Source organism: Corvus moneduloides, chromosome 11 (genome assembly GCF_009650955.1).
Source record: "Corvus moneduloides isolate bCorMon1 chromosome 11, bCorMon1.pri, whole genome shotgun sequence".
Classification (NCBI taxonomy): domain Eukaryota; kingdom Metazoa; phylum Chordata; class Aves; order Passeriformes; family Corvidae; genus Corvus; species Corvus moneduloides.
Genome location: NC_045486.1, coordinates 12,946,544 through 12,966,475, shown reverse-complemented (window position 1 = coordinate 12,966,475; position 19,932 = coordinate 12,946,544). Strand labels below are relative to the sequence as shown.

General features: G+C 51.6%; 1 protein-coding gene across 2 annotated transcripts in view; it reads left to right on the top strand.

The window, feature by feature from the left end:
* The first annotated feature begins 6,397 nt into the window (after positions 1-6,397).
* Positions 6,398-19,932, top strand: part of NCKIPSD (NCK interacting protein with SH3 domain) — a 51,037-nt gene continuing 37,502 nt past the window's right edge. Inside the window, exon 1 of one of the 2 annotated variants that reach the window (XM_032121054.1) lies at positions 6,398-6,633. In XM_032121054.1, the coding sequence (XP_031976945.1) occupies positions 6,463-6,633 (171 nt within the window). In that variant the 5' untranslated portion in view covers positions 6,398-6,462. The remainder of the gene's footprint in view (positions 6,634-19,932) is intronic. The other variant, XM_032121055.1, reaches the window with a different exon arrangement.

The following is a 19,932-nucleotide window of genomic DNA, read 5'->3' as shown; positions in this document are numbered from 1 at the left end:
GTTGGTGCTGCTGTAGGAAGGTGGAGGGACCTGCCCTTGTGGGCTCAGGCCAGCACTGCTAAAATCCTTTTGCTAATATTGTCCAAGGATTAAGAGACGCTGTGCCAGTGCTGCAAAGTAACAATGTGGTTGGGAATTTCCTGGGCTGCAGCAGCTGGGAGTGGGGGAGCAGGGACAGTGAAGACCTTTTTCATTAGTTACTTTGAGGTATGTAAGAGCAAAACGTCAGGAGGAAAAATCCCTCGCTTGAGCCACATCCTCGAAGGTTAAAAAGGGGGCAACCCATGTGCACATACCTCTAAATGGCATGTTATCTTGCAAAGTTCAAGAGCAGGTTTGTTTTCTTTCCATGCTGTTCTGCACAGATCCCTCAGAGAAATTCCTTGTTTGTGGAAAGGCAGTTGTGTAACTGCCAACAGCTGGGGCGGGAACAGGGTTCCCACAGTCCCTGTAAATGGCCATGCTACCCTCCCCCCGAGCCTGGGCTTCCTGGGGGACACGAGTGGGATGAGCAGGGTTTGGGGTTGTGGAGAGTGTTTGTGGTCACCTGCCTCATGGCCCATGGCAAACGACAGAGTGATGGAATAATGGGAGAGCAGCAGCTGGGCTGGGGAATAGACTCGAGGGCTTTTTTTGTTCCTGCGCATGCTCTGAGCATGGCTCCCAACAGCTCTGGTCCTCCCTGGGCAGTGAGCTTTCCTCTGCACTGGTTGTGCCAGCAGGAGAGAAGCACTGGGGAGGGGCAGCTGGGTTGGCTCCCTGATGGGTCCTGGGGGGCCCTGCGCCATGTGAGAGGCACCTCCCCAGAGCAGCCCTGCTGCTGGGATGGGGGTCAGGAGCTGGGACAGCCTGGCAGGGACCCCCCATTCGGTAGTTTCTGCAGCCTCTGCTCCATGGAGGAGGATGCTGAGCGCACGTCCCTGTTCCTCAAGGCTCCCCTGTGTCTGGTCTCCTCCCTGTCTGCTTCCTGATGCTTTGGAGAAGACCCACCTTTTCCTGCCAGCCCTGCCCTAGCAGGACCATCGCCCAGGGTGGCTGCAGTGTGCTGGGCCTGACTCTGCACCGGTGGCTTTGCAGGGGCTGGGTGAGAGCACATGGTCTAGGCTGGGTCCAGGTCCCCAGGAACCTGCTCCTGCTTTCCCATGGCTGCCCCTGCAGGCAGCCCCAGGCTTGTGGGGAGCTTGCCTTACATAAATAGGTCATTTCTAGCCTAAAACTGGGGTGGCTGATGGGAATTGCCACACATCAGCTGGCTAGAGATGAAACACATTCCTGCAGCTAGCACTGGTTTCTCCAGTGAATTGAGCTCTGCCTTGCTGGCAGGGCACTGGGGACTGAGGTGGGGGCTGAGTAGTGGTCTGTGGACCTGCCAGGATGTTTTGGTAGGTGGCTTCTCTGGCACTGGGGCTGGGCAGGGCAGAAGCAAGAAGAGGCAGGGGACAGCCCCTGGCCTTGCTGAAGGAGGGGGCACCTTTGTCCCTGCACTGTCCCGTCCTGTGCTGCTGCCTCTTGAGTAGCTGCTGGACTTCTTCCCCTGAGCTGGGTCTGTGCCAGTGGGGAGGGACACACAAATGCCTCTTATGGAGCGAGAACAAAGTATTTCCTTGTGGCCAAGCAATGACATCTCACAGGGCAGCAGCCCGAAGTTGCTGTGCTCCCTGCCCAGGGGAGAATGGTTAACTCTATGGCCCTGAGCGTGCAAAGGGCTCAGACCCGAGCCACTGGGGACACGGTGGCTCTCAGTGCACAGGGGCAGAGTGATGCCCTGATGCCTCTGTGGCACCCACTACTGGAGCTAGCGGGTGCTCTGTGTGGCCCGGCAGCTGTGCCTTCCCTGTTTCTAATGGTGGTGGGCTTAAGTTTGTGTAACTGGACATTAACAAAACTAGTGATGCTGTAGTGGGGCTGGAGGCCACTGTCTGTCCATCCTGTGCATGGATCCATCCTCAGCACAGGGTGAGGGTCCTGCACTGCCCTGTGGCCAGCTCCAGTGGTGCCCAAGCCTTGGAAGCATGTAGGGCAGGGCAGAGGGGGCAGGGAATGAATAGCTTGTGTCCCTGGCTGGGAGCAAAGCCACCTTCCTTCAATTGTATGGAAATGAGGGTTGGCTAAGGGGCGTCCCCCCACCCTCTATTGCCTGGCCTTTGTTCACCGCCTGTAATTCAGACACCTGAATGAGAGCAGAGCAAACCCTGGAGACAACTCCCACCAGAGTGAGCACCCTGTTCAATCAGTGAGGATCCCTGTCCCAGCACCCCTCACCTGCTCGCTAGGGCCCGCTGCACCCACCCACCAGCCCAGGGCTCCCCCTCACGGAAAGGATGCAAGCAGGGCCATTGTCCCTGTCCCTCCTGCCCCAGAAACCATATGGGTAGCAAAGGGTGACACTGGCAGCATCCTCACACGGTGGAGGTTGGTGCCTGCCATGCTGGGCTGCCAGCTCCAGATGAGGTGATGGGCTCTGTCTTCTCTTTCTTGGGTTTGCACCATAGCAGTGTCCCCACCAGCTTAGCTGTGACAGGCTGCGTTGGCCCCGTGGAGCTCTTTTCAATTTCTCTTTGAAAGGGAAGCAGAGGCGGTCCTGCAGCCCGCAGAGCCGGGATCCACTGCTGTACCCCAGGCAACCCCTTGCTTTGCAGCTCTTCCCACGTGCAACGAGGACAGAACGTGAGCAGGATGATGTTGGGCAAGGCAGCATTGTTTTGCTTGGAGACGTGAAGCCAGGAGTCTCCTTCACCCGGCAGCCTTGCGGCTGGAAGGACGGCGTGGGGAGCCCAGGGAGTGGTGCTCTCGCTGCCAAGCACCTTATCCCTGCCCGCCACATCCCTCACCCTCCGAATGCCTTCTGCCTGGCTACCGTGTTGGTGGCAGAGAAAGTGGTATTGTCCTCGCCCGCTCGTTCCCGCAGCACGGCATTGGAGCCTGCAGAGTTGGTTGCCCCGGCGGGGAGAGCTGGGAAGGGGCCGTGCCGGCCCACAGAGTGCATGGGCTGGCAAGGGGCTCATCAGGTCTGGACGCGAGCGGAGTTTAACAAAGAACAGGGAGCTGCTGTGTGAAGCCAAAGAACTTGTTTTCCTGAAGAGAAGCTACAGGGCAGGCTGGGCTGTGTGCTGCTCGCCTTGTAAGCTGCAGCGCCTCAATCCTTCCCGCAGCATCCCCCGGCCCCCCTCCACCATCCCTCAACTCTCCCGACCTTCTGTCTTCTTCGTTTCTAGGAAGTGCAGCTGTTGGCAAGCACTGGCTGCTCCTTCCTCCGGCCGCAGGAGGGGTCTGGGCCGCCGCCAGCCCCGGCTTTGTGCAGGACGGGTTGCGCAAGGAGCCCTGCGGGCAGCTCGGCCCCGCAGGCAGGCGGAGCAGAGCGGTTCCAGAGCCACTCACTGCCCTGGCAGCGTCGGCTTCTCCGTGTATTGTGCTCCATGGGGAAACGGCCGCCAAAAGAGCAGCCCCTCGCTGATGTTTTTGGACTCAGCATGGATCATTGTGTTCCTTGCAAGAGGCAGGAGCAGGGTTTGCTCCTGCCGGGTGGGGCACCTTTCCCAGCTGCTGGCAGGCAGCACTGGTTTGGGGGCTTCTCCCCTAAGGGAGCAGATGTAGTTGGAGAGGTGAGATATTCTGGAAGCGATGCTGATGTGTGCAGTTGGGGGGTCCTATCTACAGCCCTTTAATGAGGTTTTCAAGGAGGTAAGGCTGTCAGGACACTGGGAAATAGGGACATGTCCAAGAGATATCCCAATGCCTGGCCATCCTGCTCATGGACACCCCAAGTCACTCCAGGACACAGCGAAGACACTGTCCCCGGAGCTGTGGGCCTGGAATCCTCACAACACCTCACATCCCCATGACTTTTCACCCAGAGAGGGCTGGTGGAAGTGCAAAAATATTTGTATACCTAAAAGTAGAGCGATTGATCCCACTGCTGTTTTGCAATGTGTTGACGAGCAGACAGTGCAGAATTATATAAGTGTATGTGGAGCTGGCAAGTTTGTGTTCCAATCATATGAGTGCTGTTGTGCAACGCTTCCCCTCTGCAGCCCTGGAGAAAAAAAAAAACAAACAAACCAGGAGTGTGGGGGCTGCAATGCCTGGGCTGAGCCCTTCATGGCTTACCGTGATCCCAGTCCCCAAGGCTCTGAGGGCAAGGGATGCAAGTGATATTTCCCGAGGTCTCAAGTTCAGCTTTAAAAGTCACCTGCAAGTGACAGAGCAGGATCCTTGCTTGCTGCCCCTCCCTGTCCTGTCCCTGTCACCTGGAACTTGCAATTCAAAGCTGATTCCTCAGCAGCAGGAATTTGTCCTGGGCTCTGCATTCTACCCAGATGCAGAAGGGTTTGCAGGAGCCTTTACAGAGGAAATCCTTCCCAGCCGCTGTCTGGCAGAGCTGGGATGCTGTGCTGAACAGAGGGAGAGGCTGGGGTGCTGCTGCTGCTGCGCACGTGGGAGGTGGGTGGTGGATGCCTGCATCCCCCTCAGCTGCCTTGGCCTGCCGGCACAGCCTGTGCTGCCGACTTCGCGGAAACAAAGCGCCGTTATTCCAGCACAAACAGCTGGGCTTGTGCCAGGGAGTGGCCAGGGCTCACCTGGAGTGGGGACTGAGCAACAGGGTAAACCGGGCAGGGGATGGGCGAGCAGGGAATCTTGTTCCTGTGGGATATGGGTAGTACCAAGACTCCACAAGTGGGAAGGTTTTCCCTCCTGCAGTGGCAATCCCTGGCTGCCCAGCCCTTGCCCACCGTCATGCTGTGCCCTGCTGGGCATCTGGAACGGACCGTGACCAGGCAGGAAGTCCAGACCTGAAAGGCTCCCAAAGGATTCAGCCCCGGTTACATTTCACAGTTCCAAATCAAAGCACCCCGTCGTCTTTCCAGCCTGAGTGTACCCAGCCTCAGCTCACCGCAGTGATTCCCGGTACCCGCCGCAGTGGGGAAGCCTAGGCAACCGCTCACTCCCACTCCATCCTCCATCCCTGCGTAACCAGGATCAGCCAGAATTACCTCACTGCCAGTGCTGGGAAAAGCGGGGGCCTGGGTGGGCTGTGCTGGGAGCGAGCAGGGGGTTGCGGCCGCTGCAAGCCTGGTTTTTATTGTATTGCCACTGGCGGGATTGGGTTGTGGAGGATTTCTGGATGAATTAAGCCCCCCTGCACCTGCGAGCAGGGATCTGTGGACTGTTCCATCTCTGCATCCCTGCAACCTGGCAGGATGGCAGGAGTGGGCAGGATGGGTGAGGGGTGTCTTTGTGGTGGGTTTGGCTGCAGGAGTATGTACCAGTCCCACTGGGGTGCTGTAACCAGGTCCCCACCCACCCTGCTCCGGGGCTCTCTGTGCTGGCTTTCCCAGGTGGAAAATTTGTCTTGTTCCTAGGGCAGCGTGGAAAAAGCCCTGGCTGGGGGAGGGGGGATGGTGCCCTGCAGGGCTGCCACCCACTTCCCTGGGACAGTGAGAAGGGCTCAGACCCCCGGCAGGGGCAGCAGGGACCAAGGGAAGCTGCTGATGTCTGGGCCGGGTGAGGGAGGGGGAGGCTTGCAGGGGCCTTGGGCCACTTAGGGTAGTGTCTCAAAGGGCTGTTCTCTTGGAATGGGGCAAAGAGATGAATGGGGCTGGGGGCTGCTGTGTCTTTTTGGAGAGCTTCAGGCCTGATGTGCCGTGTCCCGTGTCCCCACGGCCGCGTGCCAGGTCACTGTGTCCGCTGCGGGCCAGAGCCAGCCCTGGTTGTGCCCGGATCCCATGCTGGAGGAGTGGCGGGGAACGGGACCGGCCCAGGGGAGCTCGCTGGGGGAAGCCGCTCGTGGCAGCCAGGGTGGGGTTGGTGGGCACACAGGGACTTTGGGGACTTAATGGTGCCGGGTGCTCCAGTACGGGAGTCCGAGAGGAGGGGCTGCTCGGGGGCACCCGCCGGGACGGGCGGATTTAGTGCGGAAGCGATGTGCCTGCGGCCAGCTGGGCCACGGCGGGGGGCAGAACGGCCAGGCGCGGGTGGGCGATGGGCGGGAGGCGGGAGCAGTGACCCCGGGAGCCGGCAGTGAGCCGGGCAACGCTGTGACGGAGGAGGGACACAAATGGGTCGGTGCCGGGGAAGCGTCCGTGCTCAATGCATCCTGACAACGGCCCATCGGGGGTCAGTCCTGGGGGCAGTGCCCGGGTGCCGGTGCCGGGTGCCGGTGTCGGGGGTCGGTCCCGTGGGTCAGTCCCGGGGCCAGTGCCGGGACCGCTCCCGTCGCCGCCGCCTCAGCGGCGCTGCGCGAGCCGCTGGCGCCCCCTGCCGGCGTACCGGGCGGCACGGGGCAGGGGCGGGGCCGGCCGGGCGGGGCGGGGGGAGCGGCGCCGCCGTGCCGCCAGGGGGCGGTACCGTGCGGGGGCGGGGCGCGGCCGGGACGCGGGGGCGGGGCTGGCGGGGGCGGGGCCGGGCCGGGCCGGGCCGGGCGGAGGTGCCGGCGGTGCCGGTGCCGGTGCCGCCGTCGCCGTCATGTACCGGGCCCTGTACAGCTTCCGCTCGGCCGAGCCCAACTCGCTGCCCTTCGCTGCCGGAGAGACCTTCCTGCTGCTGGAGCGCAGCAACCAGCACTGGTGGCTCGTCACCCGCGCCGGCTCCGGCGAGACGGGCTACGCGCCGGCCTCCTACCTCCAGCGGCTGCAGGTGGGCCGGGCCGGGCGGGGGCGGCTCTGCCGGGGGTCCCGGGGCTGGGCGGCTCTGCCCTGGCCCCTCGCAGGCAGCGGGGCGTTCCTGGCGGTCCCAGGCTGGGTTTGTGCCAGGGCGGTGTCAGAGCACAGCTCGGTGCTCGGAGCAGCTGCCCCCTGCTCTGAGCAGCCCAGTCCCAGCTGCTTACGGTCCCTCGCGTGTCCCCTCTCGGAGCCGCTGGCCCGGCTGGCGAAACGGGTGTGCGGTTTCTGTGGCCGTTTCTGCAGTGTCTTCGGCAGGCGGGAACAGTCTGGGACACTGGGATGGGAATTCAGAGGTTGCAGGGAGGCAGGAGACGTCTCCTGTGGTGTCAGGTTTGGGGAGCACCAGCCCTGCGGGTCAGGGACAAAGTGAGAGCTCAGCAGGCTCATCCGAGGGAAAGGGGCTGGGTGTGGATCCCCAGGGTGCCATCTCCAAGTCAGGAGCCCAGGGCCTGAAAGTCTGGTGGGCTGTTCACTCCTGCACAACTGGGAGAGGACGATAGGAAAATCCCTGGGAGATGCTGAGGGGCATTCTCCTCCCTGGAGTGAACATGGTTACAGGTAACCTGGAATCTCCCGGCCAGCAGCTGTCGTTGGTGTAAGTTAGCGGCACTCCTGTAGCCATCTCTGTGCTGACTGTTCAGCCTGGGGGCTCTGTGTGTGTGGTACCCGCACACTGAGAGGACAGGGAGGGCTGATTGTCCTCCTTCCACCAACACACCATGGCACCCACAGCACAGCCCTGCTGTCCTGGGGCCGGGAGGAGCCTTGGCAGCTGCCTGCGATGGCAGCACTTTCAGCCAAGTTGGTGATACTGGGAATTAGAGAAGGTCCGAGCACCTGCTGTGGCCCTAGCTGGGGTCAGAGGATGAAGTACAACTTTTGGCTGCTAGGGCGTGAGCACTGTGCCCATACAGGTGTAGTGGGAAAGATGCTGAATGTGGCTTGTACAGTGCGGGGGCTGCTTAGTGGAGGCTTCTGAGGGAAAACATGGCTTCTGAAGTTAAAACAGGGGTTTCATATGGAACTAATTCATGGGGGTTTTTATACTTTTGGGCCTTGGGATAGCTGTGTGATCTGGATGCTGAAGATTCTTTGCATCAGTGAATGGGTAACTGCACAGAAATGCATGTGAATGTTACAAATGGGCCTTTTGGAGTCTGTCTGAAAATGGTGACAATCCCCTTTATTTTAATGTTCTGCTGCTGCTCCTTCAGATGCCATTGAATTTCTGATTAGCAGTAACTCAGGCTGTAAGTAAGCGTGGGTGTGGGCTTTGCAGAACACTCCAGTGAGACAAGCATTTACAGGAGAGTGTGTACGTGTGTTTGGGCAACACCAGGTCCCTCTGATGGCCGCTTGGTCCGTCCATCCTGTGAGGCTGGGGCTCTTCTGCAGCCTGGCCTGACGGGAGGGGACATCTTGTGTATCAATAAGCCCTTAAGCTATTTACAGGAGCTATTTAGCTACAGAGCAAAGACCTTATTAACTGCTAGATTTTAAAACCCCACAGTGGCATAGCTCCAGGTTGCTGCTCATGAGTTTCCTCTCTGCAGTCTCTTGCTTCATTTGCTTGTGTGGCATGACGTCTTCTCGCTGCTGTGGATGCAGGAGCCTTCTCCTAGGCTGCTCACTCATACCAGTTTTTCTTGCAGGTACCTTGCTAGTATGCATTTCAAAATCTTACAGGAAAAGTATTTATTCTATGACTTTACATTAATTTCTAACATTATATTTTGCTATGGCCTCAACACAGCTTGCAGCCTGCCAGGCCAGTTCCTGACATGTTAGTAATGTTAGTAATGCACTGATATTAAAGCAGCATTGCTGGTGACTTTGTGAGCATTCCCTCTAGTTCAGCTGTAACTTTCCCAAATGCTTTTTAGACCTTGTTGCAGGAAACAGAGAGTCTTCCCTGCATCTGCTCATCTGTGTTTTGGCCATTAAATTTCCAGCACCTGGACTTGTTGATGATGTGTGAAGCAGCAGGATATAATTTGCTGCTCTGCAGTTGCAGTCATCCTCTGTGACTGACTTTCTGCTGTTGCATCTGAAGAGCTGATGTGATGTCAAAACGTGGGTTTATTCATGGCAGAAAGCATCTGCTCACTCAGAGTGTGCTTGAGACTGTTTGCTCAATGTCCAGGAGGAGTGCAAACAATTTGTCACCCAGTTTTGGTTTAATAAGGGCCCTGAGACCAATTAGTGACAGCGCTTTGGGAGGCAATTAATGCTGCCTCAATCACAATAGGGAATAAACACCGCTAATGATTAGTGTTAGCAGGGAGAGAGGGTGGCCAACAGGAGTCACCATTGTAAAGGTAAGCTTGGCCTTCCTTAGCAGTGCAGTCAGGTTCCAGGTGAGCAATAGGTTGGAGAACAGTCACAGCCCCTTGCAGCAACCTGCTGAGAGCATGCTCATGGGGGAGGTTTGGGCTGCTGTTGCTGCTGTGCACTATTAGGAGCATTAGTTTTCTTCTGAGCTCCTCTTGAGCTTCAGGAGTTTTTTTTTCTCAGCTTTCATATATATGGGATATTGATGCCGTGAATTCTCTAGAAGAAAAAATAATTCCCAGTTATTATTGAGTGCTTATTTTTGTCTAATGTCTTTGCAGAATTTTGTACTGAAGTCCTTGTGGCTCAGCATTGCTGTTAAAGGAGAGTTAGTTGTAGTGGGGGGGGTAAAAGCTCCACCAACAAATCCTTCCTAGAATGCCCCTAAGAAACAAGTTGGGGCCCAACCAGAGCACCAGAAGGTGTGTGTGATGTGAAGTTAATTTGAGTCAATTAGAAACGCCCAACTTCAGCTGATATTCCTGCCGATTTTACTCTTCTGTAGTTCTCTTTTAGCTCCTGTTTGGGTTATTAAGAGTCATGTCAAGCCGAGTGCCATTCTGGGGATAGATGCTGAGGCCATCAAGCAGCGAGAGGGGAGGACCGGGCTGTGCTGCTGAATGGGGCAGCTTGTGGACCGCACACAGAGCAAGTTGCTTGTTGAAACACTGGCCTCACATGTGGCTTAGCTCTGGCTCTGCATGCCCATGGTGGAGATCTCAGGTGGCCACGATGCCAGCAGGCACGACGGTGCCCAGCAAAGTTGTGTACGTGGGGGGTGTGGGTGCTGCTGCCAGACAAGTGAAAACATGTACCTAGCACTGTGCCAGTGACAGCACAAGGGTAATTGCCTCCAGCTACTGGTGGAGCAAGAAATGTGCTAATATCAAATGCCAGGTGAATACTGCTGCAGCAAAGCTGTCATCTCAAGTTCCAGGCTTCCCTATTGAACAGCAAGGTGCCCATCAGCATGAGGTTGGTCTTTTGTCTCCAGCTGTGTGCTGACACTTAAGTGATATATGAGTGGCAGAAAAATGTGGATATTAAAATGGAGCTTAGGGTGTCCTCTGGAGTCAGTCAGTCACTCCAGAAGACAGGCTTTTCAAAGCTTTATGTGCAGCTGTAAAAGATTCAATTTGGAAAGCTTGCTTAGGCACAGGAGGTTCACTCAGTGTCAGGAAGGGACAAATGCCTTGTCTAACAAATAATAACGTTCCTTTCTGTGGGATAAATAGCCATATGTTGCTATTATTATGATGGAACATGGGATTTTGTTATGGGAGTGTGGCGTTACTCCAGCTCTGGATGAAGATTTCAGGCTGTAGCACAGCAGCACCAGGAGCACAGAGTGAGTGGTTGTCCTGGAGAATGCTGAGCTGTGGGTGACACTTGGCCTGTCAGGAAAGCTGATCTGCTCTGCTCTTGGCAGGGCAGGGGCTGGCTGTGGTGGTTTGCTTCTGCTGTGGGACCCACGTCCGGAAGCAGCAGGGCTGCTTCAGCTCTCAGCTTCACCAGGCACCATGACTGATCTTGTCTTGTCTCATGTCTGCACTGACCCAGGCTGCATGCCCTGTCAATGGAAGTGTTAACATTACATGCCGAGGAGGGGAATGGCAGCTTTAAAATGCTGTATCGGTAAATGTCAGGGGTGCAAAAATAAGTGCTAAGTCGCAGGGGGATGTTTCCTGATGAAGTGGGAATGGTTTAGCCTGCTGGCTGCTACAAATCAGCTGCTCAGCTGTATTAAGCCATTAGGAAATAGCTTTGAAATGACAATTAATAATCTTTTCAAAATTACCTTAAATTTATTTTGAATAACTGAAGAATTGTTTGTAACGTGGATTTTGAATCTGTTCACACTTTCACATAGTATCTCTGGAGGAGCAAGAAAAGGTCGGTCTGGGTGCAAAGATGTGTATGCTGATGGCCAAGAAGCTTTGGACTGTCTGGTGAGAACATGGAGTGAAGCAAAGAGCACAACAAGCATTTTGAGGATGCCTTGGATTGCTGTTTGCAGTATCTTTTTTTACAAGAATAAACAGGCATGTGATAAAAATAAGAGACTGCTTTGTGCAGCCTAGCAACAACTTAAAATTATCCTGCAGCACGAGCAAGGTGCATAGCGGCAGAGTACAGGTAGTCCTGGCCAGGCAGGCACAGGAGTGTGTCACCTCCCCAGCTGCAAAGAGAGGTTTCTGTGACGGAGTGAAATTTGGGCACTCTCTGTTTGCCCAAACCGTTCTGTCCTGTTTTGTGTTGTAGCATTGACCAGGGTTCAGGACTGGAATTGTGTGGTGCAGAGTGAGGTACTGTAGGAGCCACGTTTCCTTGCAGACCAGGGCATGTCAGGGCTCAGAGTGTGGGTCTGACAGCTCATGGCCACTCCTCCAGCCTGATCCCACATCCTACACCCAGCCTTGCTGTCCAGCCTTCCCTGAGCTGCTTTTGCTCTTGTCAGCCCCACTCTCAGTTAATTCAGTTCACTGGCTTGCTGGAAAACTCCTTGTTTCTAATGGTGTTGCTTCTCTGCCAGGATCGCACGTGCATTGGTTCGGGGATGGAACAGCACGTGCCGAGGCTGGTGCTGTGTAGGATCACTGTGGCAGCTCAGGTACTGTCAAACCTTCCACACTGCCATGGAGACAGTGATGGTTGTGGAACACAGACAGAATCACAGAATAGCTTGGGCTGGGAGGGACTTCAAAGAGCATCTAGTTCCAACTCCCCAGTTGGTTGTACGTTGTCAGTAACAGAATGGTTTGGGTTGGAAGGGACCTCTGGAGATCATCCAGTCCAACTCCCTGCCAAGGCAGGGCCACCTGGAGCATGTGACACAAGAATGTGTCCAGGTGGGTTTTGAATGTCTCCAGAGAGGGAGATACTACAACCTCTCTAGGCTTTCTGGAAACTGAGCTTTGGCAATTGTTTGCTGTAAGAGTCTCTTCCTCCATCTACATAAAATCCATCTTTAAACTTGGTGCTCCTGACCCTTGGCAGAGTTGCTCTCATTGTTCCTGAACAGGTGATGATTGTACAGATATTGTACGGACTGTCCCCTGTGCTGGAGCCTGCAGCATTATTTGTCATCTGCTGCAGGTTTGACAGAGCTTTCAATGGGCGTGAGAGCTTAATCGCAATACTCACACAGATCCTGAGTAAGTGCTTAGGCTAAAAATAAAGTTTTATTTTGGAGAATAACCAGCTGGTACGCTTTGCAGCTGAGGCTGCATTTCTTGACACATGCGAGAAAGTGAAAGAATGAAGCATTTTTCTCTGGGCTCTCACCGTAGCAGAGATGCTGTTGTGTCAGAGCTGCTCGTGCTTTGAGATGAAGTTTTATTCTTGAGACTAAATTACACAGTCAGGGGAATTATAACCATTTCTAATTACTGTAGCTAAACACTTGAAATTTTAGCCAGAAGTTCTACAATCTTTCACGGTCCAGAATGATTAAAGTTGAGCTACGGTAATGATCTTTAGCCTTGGCTGTGAAGACATGTTCTTCTCACTTCTACTCCAATTAAAAATAATTAGGTTTTTTGGTATCAGATAAAATTTGCCTTTGTGGCCTGGACATCCATGTATGAGCAGCATTGGTGGCATGGTCTTATCTCTCCTGTGTCATGGGTGGAGTGACACTGGTGGATGCATGGATAGCTCCAGTGGTCTGGAAATATTAAGCCTGTTTCAGGGTTGAACAACATGAAGGCTGCTTTGGTTGGAAGTGAGCAGGCAGTAGGGACATGTCTGAGAGTCCATGTCCACTCCTGAACAATGTGACTGCAGCTCTATTTACCTTGGAGGAGGGGCAAGGTGAGGGGGCAGACTGGAAAGAAGAAGTGTGCCATTTTCTTCTCAGCCTTCAGAGAGGCTCTTGGCCAGAGCAGACAGACACAGATTGGTTCCCAGCTGCCCTGCGGGGTCACAGTGTCTGCCAGGTCATTTGCACCCCTGCTTTCTAGTGCTGGGCTGGTGAGCATTTCAGTGATGCACAGGTGATCACCTGCTGTTACCTTGCAATTTTACTGATCAAATCTGTAATTTTTTTTGCCTACTGTATGATTTTTGAATGCTTTTCATCAGAAGAAGATGGCTAGACTTTCTTTCCTTGTTTGCATCTGGATGATGATGGGCTTCTTATTGCACAGTGAAGAACTGCCATCTTTGAACTAGGAGCATCCTGCTCTGTGTTTGTGTTTCTGCATCACTTCTCACAATCCCACTCTTGTGTTTCTTTTGAGGATTTCCAGCATCTCATCAGAAAAAAAACAGAGGAGGAGAGATTTGTATTGAAAGAAATATGAAACCAATAAACGAGAAAGTTCATGGAAATTGATTTTCTTGTGATTGTTGCTCTGTGTGAAGTACAGAGGGAGCAAGACACTGAAGAGCGGGGAGGAATTCATGTTGCTTGTCCTTGGAGAAAAATGGGCTCTGTTAGTGATGATGGGAAGACGATGTGAAGAGTCCTCCTCCTTGCAAGGAAGAGTAACCTCCGTGCTCGGAACAGCCTGTAAACTAGGAAAGGCTTTGACAAAAGCAGACTATATCATGGTAACTGGCTGACCTAAGAAGATCCCTTGCAAGGCCATGGGCACATTAATGCCCATGGGGGAGGTCAAATCCCACGGTGTAAAGTGGGTATTTACATCTGTCAGTGGTTGAAACATAGAAAACAGCTGAACCTGTCTGTTGAGGAGAGCTCTGGTTCTGGAACAGAAGCAGCCTCCTTTCTATTTTGTTCATTTTGTAGTTCAGATGTACATAAAAACAAACAGAATTTTTAAGTGCATCCCAGATTTACTCCCTTCATGAACAATTTAAACTTTGTCATTCCCAGACAGGATTATGTATTCATGGTGTGAGCTGTCAGCCTGGGTATTGGAAGAAGGATGAATTCCAGAAGGGTTTTTATAAGGAGGGAAATACAAGCAGCCTTAGTATGCAACTGTAGCATTAGATGGTCTGCAAGAAAATTAGACTTCACAGATACTAACATTCTACATGGCCACTGCCATAACCAAAATTTTACAAGCCATAGGTTCTAACAGAGCTCTGTGTGCAGAGATTTTTAAATTAAAATGCATGTGCATTGTATTTCTTCCTGAGACAAAGCCTTAAATTGAGGCTTTCATCTTGGCCATATCAGTAAAAGTTGGCTAAATTTATTTCACTAAAGAAGTGTATTTGTGTGCAGACTTGCAGGGGTTGTGAGGGCTGGAAGTGTTTGTTGTTGGACTGGGGAATCAGTTGGTCCTGCAGGGCTGGTGATCGCTGCCTCCCAGAGTTGCTGTTGCTCTGTGTGCAGACTGCTGTGTGATGGGTGCCAGCTTCTGGTGGGAAGGAGGACTTGTTTCCAGGGCTGACACTCTCCAGAGAGAAGTGGGTGCTGGCCCTCTTGGAGGACCCCAGTTCGTGCTTTTTCTGTGAGTTGGCATCTGGATCTGAAAAATGCATGTTGTATTTAGAGAAAAAGTTCTCATTTGAAATGGCAATCCACTGGAAATTCTTTCTGTGGACTCTGAGTGACCTCATTGCCTCAGGTCTGAGTCGCAGCAGGAATTGTGGGTCCTGGTCCTGCTTCTGGAGGAGCATCACTTTGCTTCCCCGGCCAGTGGCTCACAAATAAAATTTTGACCTTTAAGAGAGGGTCTTGTCAAACCTAATTTGTCTTGACTTTATCACATGGCAAAACCTTTGATTTTAAAACCAGAGTTTTGAAGCTTGTCATGTGAGAAGTGGAACAGAGGGCACGATTCATGACTGCATCTGTTTGTCTCTGCTCCCCTTCAGCCCCCATCGTGTTCTTACCACGGGAATACTGAGCACTCTTCTGGGGAAAGCTCTGTCAGTGTTAACGGGCAAATAGACTTGTTCAAAAGACAAAACCCACCACCTTGGGAGAGGAGGCTCAGCTTCCTGTGAGATCATCTGTTCATGCCCTGCAATGCAGAGCTTGCGTGCCAGAGCTGTTTGCTTCCCTTGCAAGGGAACAAAGAATTAAAACTTGTCCTCTTTTAGCATGAGGCTTAGGCAAGAAGGGGAAGTAAGATTTTGTCAGGGTGTGCTTTTTAGAGTGAGGTGGGAAGTCCACGGGTTTGTTTTTCCTGGTTATTTGCTTGCCTGTTGAAGTTGTTTAGAAGAAGTTGTCACTCCTTTCCTCCTTGGAAGCTGCTTGCTTCTTGTGAAGCCCGTGTCCTTCCTCCTGTCCATCTGGACCAGCTAAAAGGGCAGTGTCACCCAGCTCCAAGTGCAGTGAGCCCATTCCTCTGACTCAGGCTGCCTTTCATGCTAGTGGGATGTGCTTTTGAATAGGGATCTCCTGTCATGCCAATGGGGGGGGGGTCCCATCTGTGCTGCTTTGTTCCCCTTGCCTGCTCAGGTTGGGGTGGTGGTGGTCTGCAAGGTGTTGATTTTCTCTGTGATCTGGAAATGCCACCATAGGCTGATATTTTAGTTTGTTCAGCTGCTCAAGAGTTATAATTAAAAAATTAAAAAAATGAATCAAGCTGTTGGACTAGGCATGCTAGATAATTCCAGGCTGTGGGTCGTTTCTTGCTAAATCACTAGTTTCAAGTTCAGATTAGATCTTTTCTAAGTAATAACTATTAATTATTTCTTGGGGTTTTTGTAGTACGTGTAGGGACAGTCCTTGTAGTATGGAAACCTGAGGGCAGGCCCCAGCTCCAAACCTTCTATTATATTGAATAAAAAACGAAGGGTTGAGGAAGAAGATGAGGCAAGAGCTGCAAAAATAGACACTCACCCACAAGGAGGCGGGAATTGCTGGGATGATGTCTTGATGAAAAGGTCTTGAATGCCTGTCCATGGGGTTTGTGCCTGGGGCCATACCTCCACAGCTGCTAATGTAGCTGGGGTGTCACCTCCCACTGTTCCTGCTGCCTGCTCCCCCTCCACTGCTCTTGAGCTCAGTGGCCAGGAGGCTGAGCTCAGCCTCTGAGTTTCATCCTCTTTCTCTGGAGGTGGGAAGAAAGCCTTGATGGACCACACAGGTGCTTTTCACCCACTCCCACCTGGGGGATGGAAGTAGTTGGACAGGTTTTTGGGGTGGAGGGCTCTCTGTCAGCCGAGTTTAGTCAGTGTCCATGTGCTGCAATGAGAACCAGGGCAGCTCCTTTGGAAAACAGATGGCTGCCTAGAGACATCAAGTTTAATCTCTCCACTGAGCAGACAAATGCAAACCTTCGTGGCTTCTGAATATGATGTGGTGACAATTCCTTTTTGTGTAAACTCGGTGAATTCTGTGCCTTTCCAGATTCCCTTTTTCCTTTTCCTGAGTAAAGGATGTGTGTTTGCAGGGGGATGGCCTGACCATGGTATGAACAATGATTTGCATCCAAGTGACCTGCCAGAAAGCAGGTCCATGGGCCCTTTCCATCTGTGTTCAGGTTTAGCTATCCCTGGGGAATATTTGGGGAGAAGCTCAAGTATCAGGAAAGTCCACATTTTTAGCATGTTAAAAGAATAATTGCATGAAACCCCAGTACCTCAAGTAAGAATGATGAGCATAAAATTTCATTACCTACTTACTGCAGAAACTTAGGGACTTCCCTGAGCCTGGCCAAATCAAAGTGTTTATAGATGAAGACTTTTTCCATTTGACATGAAAAAAACAATGTCCATTGAAGTGCTGAGTTCTAAATAATGAAGTTTTTGCCCTAGAATCACCTTAATTGACTTAAACTGTAAAATGCACCCCTTTTAGTTTGTTTTTTTAAATAGATTTCGTGTGTCTGTCTTCCATTACCTTGATGACGAGATAGCAGCAGCAGCATTGAAATAATTGTGCAGTTGTTATCAAGGGACCTGCACAGTATAATTTTTTATATCAGAGATGAAAAGAAACCCCTCCAACACCCAGTTTTGGGAAGCATCATCTTGCCTGTGGTCTTGGGCTGCCTTTGAAGCATTGCCCAGTGACTTGGAACAGCATCTGAGCCTTCTGCATGCATGAACACGTGTGAACTGGCTGTATTCTCAAGCTTGAGATCTCAAAATCATATTGAGCTCCAGTCACTTTAAAAACTTTTAAATACTATTCATATTCTGTTAATGAATGAGCATAAAAGTTCTCTCAACAAAATACCCTGTTGGCAATGTTTGGATGTGGAGGACCACACAAACCTCATGGCTGGGCTGAAGGGAGTTAGGAGTGGTGAAGGGTGATCAGCCCTGACCTGGAAGAGTTTAGAGGGAGAGAGAAAACGTGTACATGAATTGTGCAAACCATGCAGCTTCAGAGTTACTGTCACCCTTTGCTTGCTTTTAGGCAGCTCCAGACCTCCATGGAGGAGGTGAGCTGAGTCCTGGCCATCTCCATTCCTGCAGGATTTGTCCCATGTGATATGGGCAGGGAAGATTTCCTGAAATACAGTGGTTTGCTCTCGCTGATGCTACTGAGTGAGATGAGGGATGACACAGGTGAATGTGGCATGTGAAGCAGCAGATGCAAGAAATCGATCCTGTAATGAGCCATGGGAGCTTGGAGCAACTTTTGCACATGGGAAATGAACGATCTAGCAGGTTTTTGGCTCACTGCCTCAGGAAGTGAGGAAAACAGGATTATGGCTGTATTGCTGCCTGAAGCACAATGTCCTAAGAGGACATTCCCCTCCTGTCCCCATTTTTTTTTGTTTTTTGGGGAGCCTGTGCCACTTTAAGCTGTGAAAGGAGATGGGATTATGAGTTGCAGCTAAAGCAGAGGCTGGTTTTCTCCTGCAGATAGTGTGGGACACTAATGAATTGCTTTTCTTCCGTGACTCACCTCTTACTTCCTTATGGTGAAATGTCAGCAAATCCAGTTGAACCCTTTAATCTTTTTTTAAGGTAAGAAAGCCCACTAAACAAACCCCAGAATTTGTTCTTGAACTGAATCTGGAAGTAACTGTAAGTTAGCCTCATTCCTTTGATAAACAGAGCTAAACTTGCAATTCTCAAGCTACTTTTGTAGGTCAATGGAAACTGTCAGTCTGTCGAAGTTTTGCAGCACAGAAAAATAGTGTTCTGCTGTCTGCCATCAAAAACAACTGCAGGAGCTATAGTTCACAATTTTCTGGGGTTTATTTTGGCTTGTGCTGTTGTCTTTATGATCACACATATAACAGTGTAAGACACTGCTGTATATCTCACTTGCATCTTCATTGGTTTTGGGGTATGAATTTGCTTTAGTTTTATCATTGTCCCAATAAAGCTCGATTGTGTTGACTTGCTGGATTTGGTGAGACTCAGGAACAGAAACATCAGCAGAAATATCCACTTCACCAAGAATAAACGTGCTTGCAGAAGCAGCTCTCAGCTAACAAGGATGTGTGCACACTTGGGTATTTTGTCTGTGACCAATTAGCATGATCTCCCTCTTGACAGTGCAGCATGTATGGAGTATTTCAGCCCCTCTGATACCCCTCCCTTGCTGCCCTGCACCTGCACTCTCAACAGTCTTTAAATGGCTTTGCTATAATTAGCTGGCACACCTAACTCTGTGTAATTCTTGTGTTGGCACTGATAAGCCAAAAGCATGAATAACATCCCCTGTTCCATAGTGCTACTCTGAACATGTTAAAATATACAGCTACCAAAACCCATGGCAGGGGATCCTCTTTCAAAGGATATTCCTTCTTGCCTTAGCTTTACTCTGGCCCACCTGAAAGCAAATGAGCATGTGAAGCTTATCTTTTGCTGGGAGTCTGTTTGTCACGCTGTTTAAATCCCTGAATGAGTAGTTTGTACCAGGCTAAAGTCATGAAGGATCCTGGCAGCTGGAAGAACGCTGCTGGGTCTGGACATGCTGTTCTGCTTGGGTGGAGAACTTGTTTGGGATTCCCATGTTGGGAAATACGTCCCCACCAAAGAGGAACTGTGTTTCCTCCACACTGGTGGGAGCTGGTCAGTACAGCTTGAAAATACTGGGGAGAAGGTGGTTGGGTATCCTGGGGTTTCCCAGTACTGGCGTTTCAAATCTTTGTGCCTGTGACCCAGAGGGGGCTGTGGAGAGAAGTTGCTTGTGAGATCCGTATTGTGGGAATATTATATGGGCACCTGCTTTGGAGAAACCTTGTAAATATGCTTGCTCTCTTGGGTCCCTGGCCTGAAACACCATTAGTGGAGAAGTTCTTAAGGACCTTGGTTTATCTTTTGTGCTTAGGAGTTGTGTGTAGGGATGGTAGTAAGCGTACTGCTGGAAAGTGATCCCTTTGCCTTGGAATGAGTTTTGCTCCATGAGAATGTGGAGTTGCTCTCTTTGAGCAGAGGGGCACCATAAACCCCTTTCTGTGTTTGCTTGGCGCAGTTCTACTCCTGGAAAAAAATACTCAGGTTTTTCCATATGGTGAACTGGGGATCATTTTATTTCAGAGGAGGTCACACATGTGATCTGATCACATGATACGGTAAGCTGAGTTTCAGGTAGGATGCACCAGTAAAAGGGAAGTGCTCATCACAGAGGAAAACACTGGGTTTTTTCTATGAGTTAGTGTGTTCTGATCCTGCCCTGCTGGCTTTATTTTGGGTGTGCAGGGGAACTGTGTCCCTTCATGGCAGAGGAAGCAATGCTTATTCTGCATGTAGAGTCCAAAACACAGAAAAATTCTTCTCTATCCAGACTGTTAACTGATCCTGCAGCAGCAAGCTGCCTTTGATCCTCCTAACTAGAATGATCTTTGGGGAGAACTTTCCAGGGCCTCTCTCAGGTTTGCTCACAGTAATGCAAGACAGGTTTTCATCTCACAGTGACAGCTTAGCAGGAAAGAGCCTCGGCTGTATCAGGCCTGGAAACTTTGATCCTGGTGCTGCTGGAAAGATCTTCGGGATTCATGTCTGGTTTACAATTTTGTGCAATTTACAACTGTCCAGGACTAAAACTAGCTGATGACTTTTCTGTGTTTGCCCCTTGAGGCTGGAAGCTCTTTTCCCTCATTAATGGCTT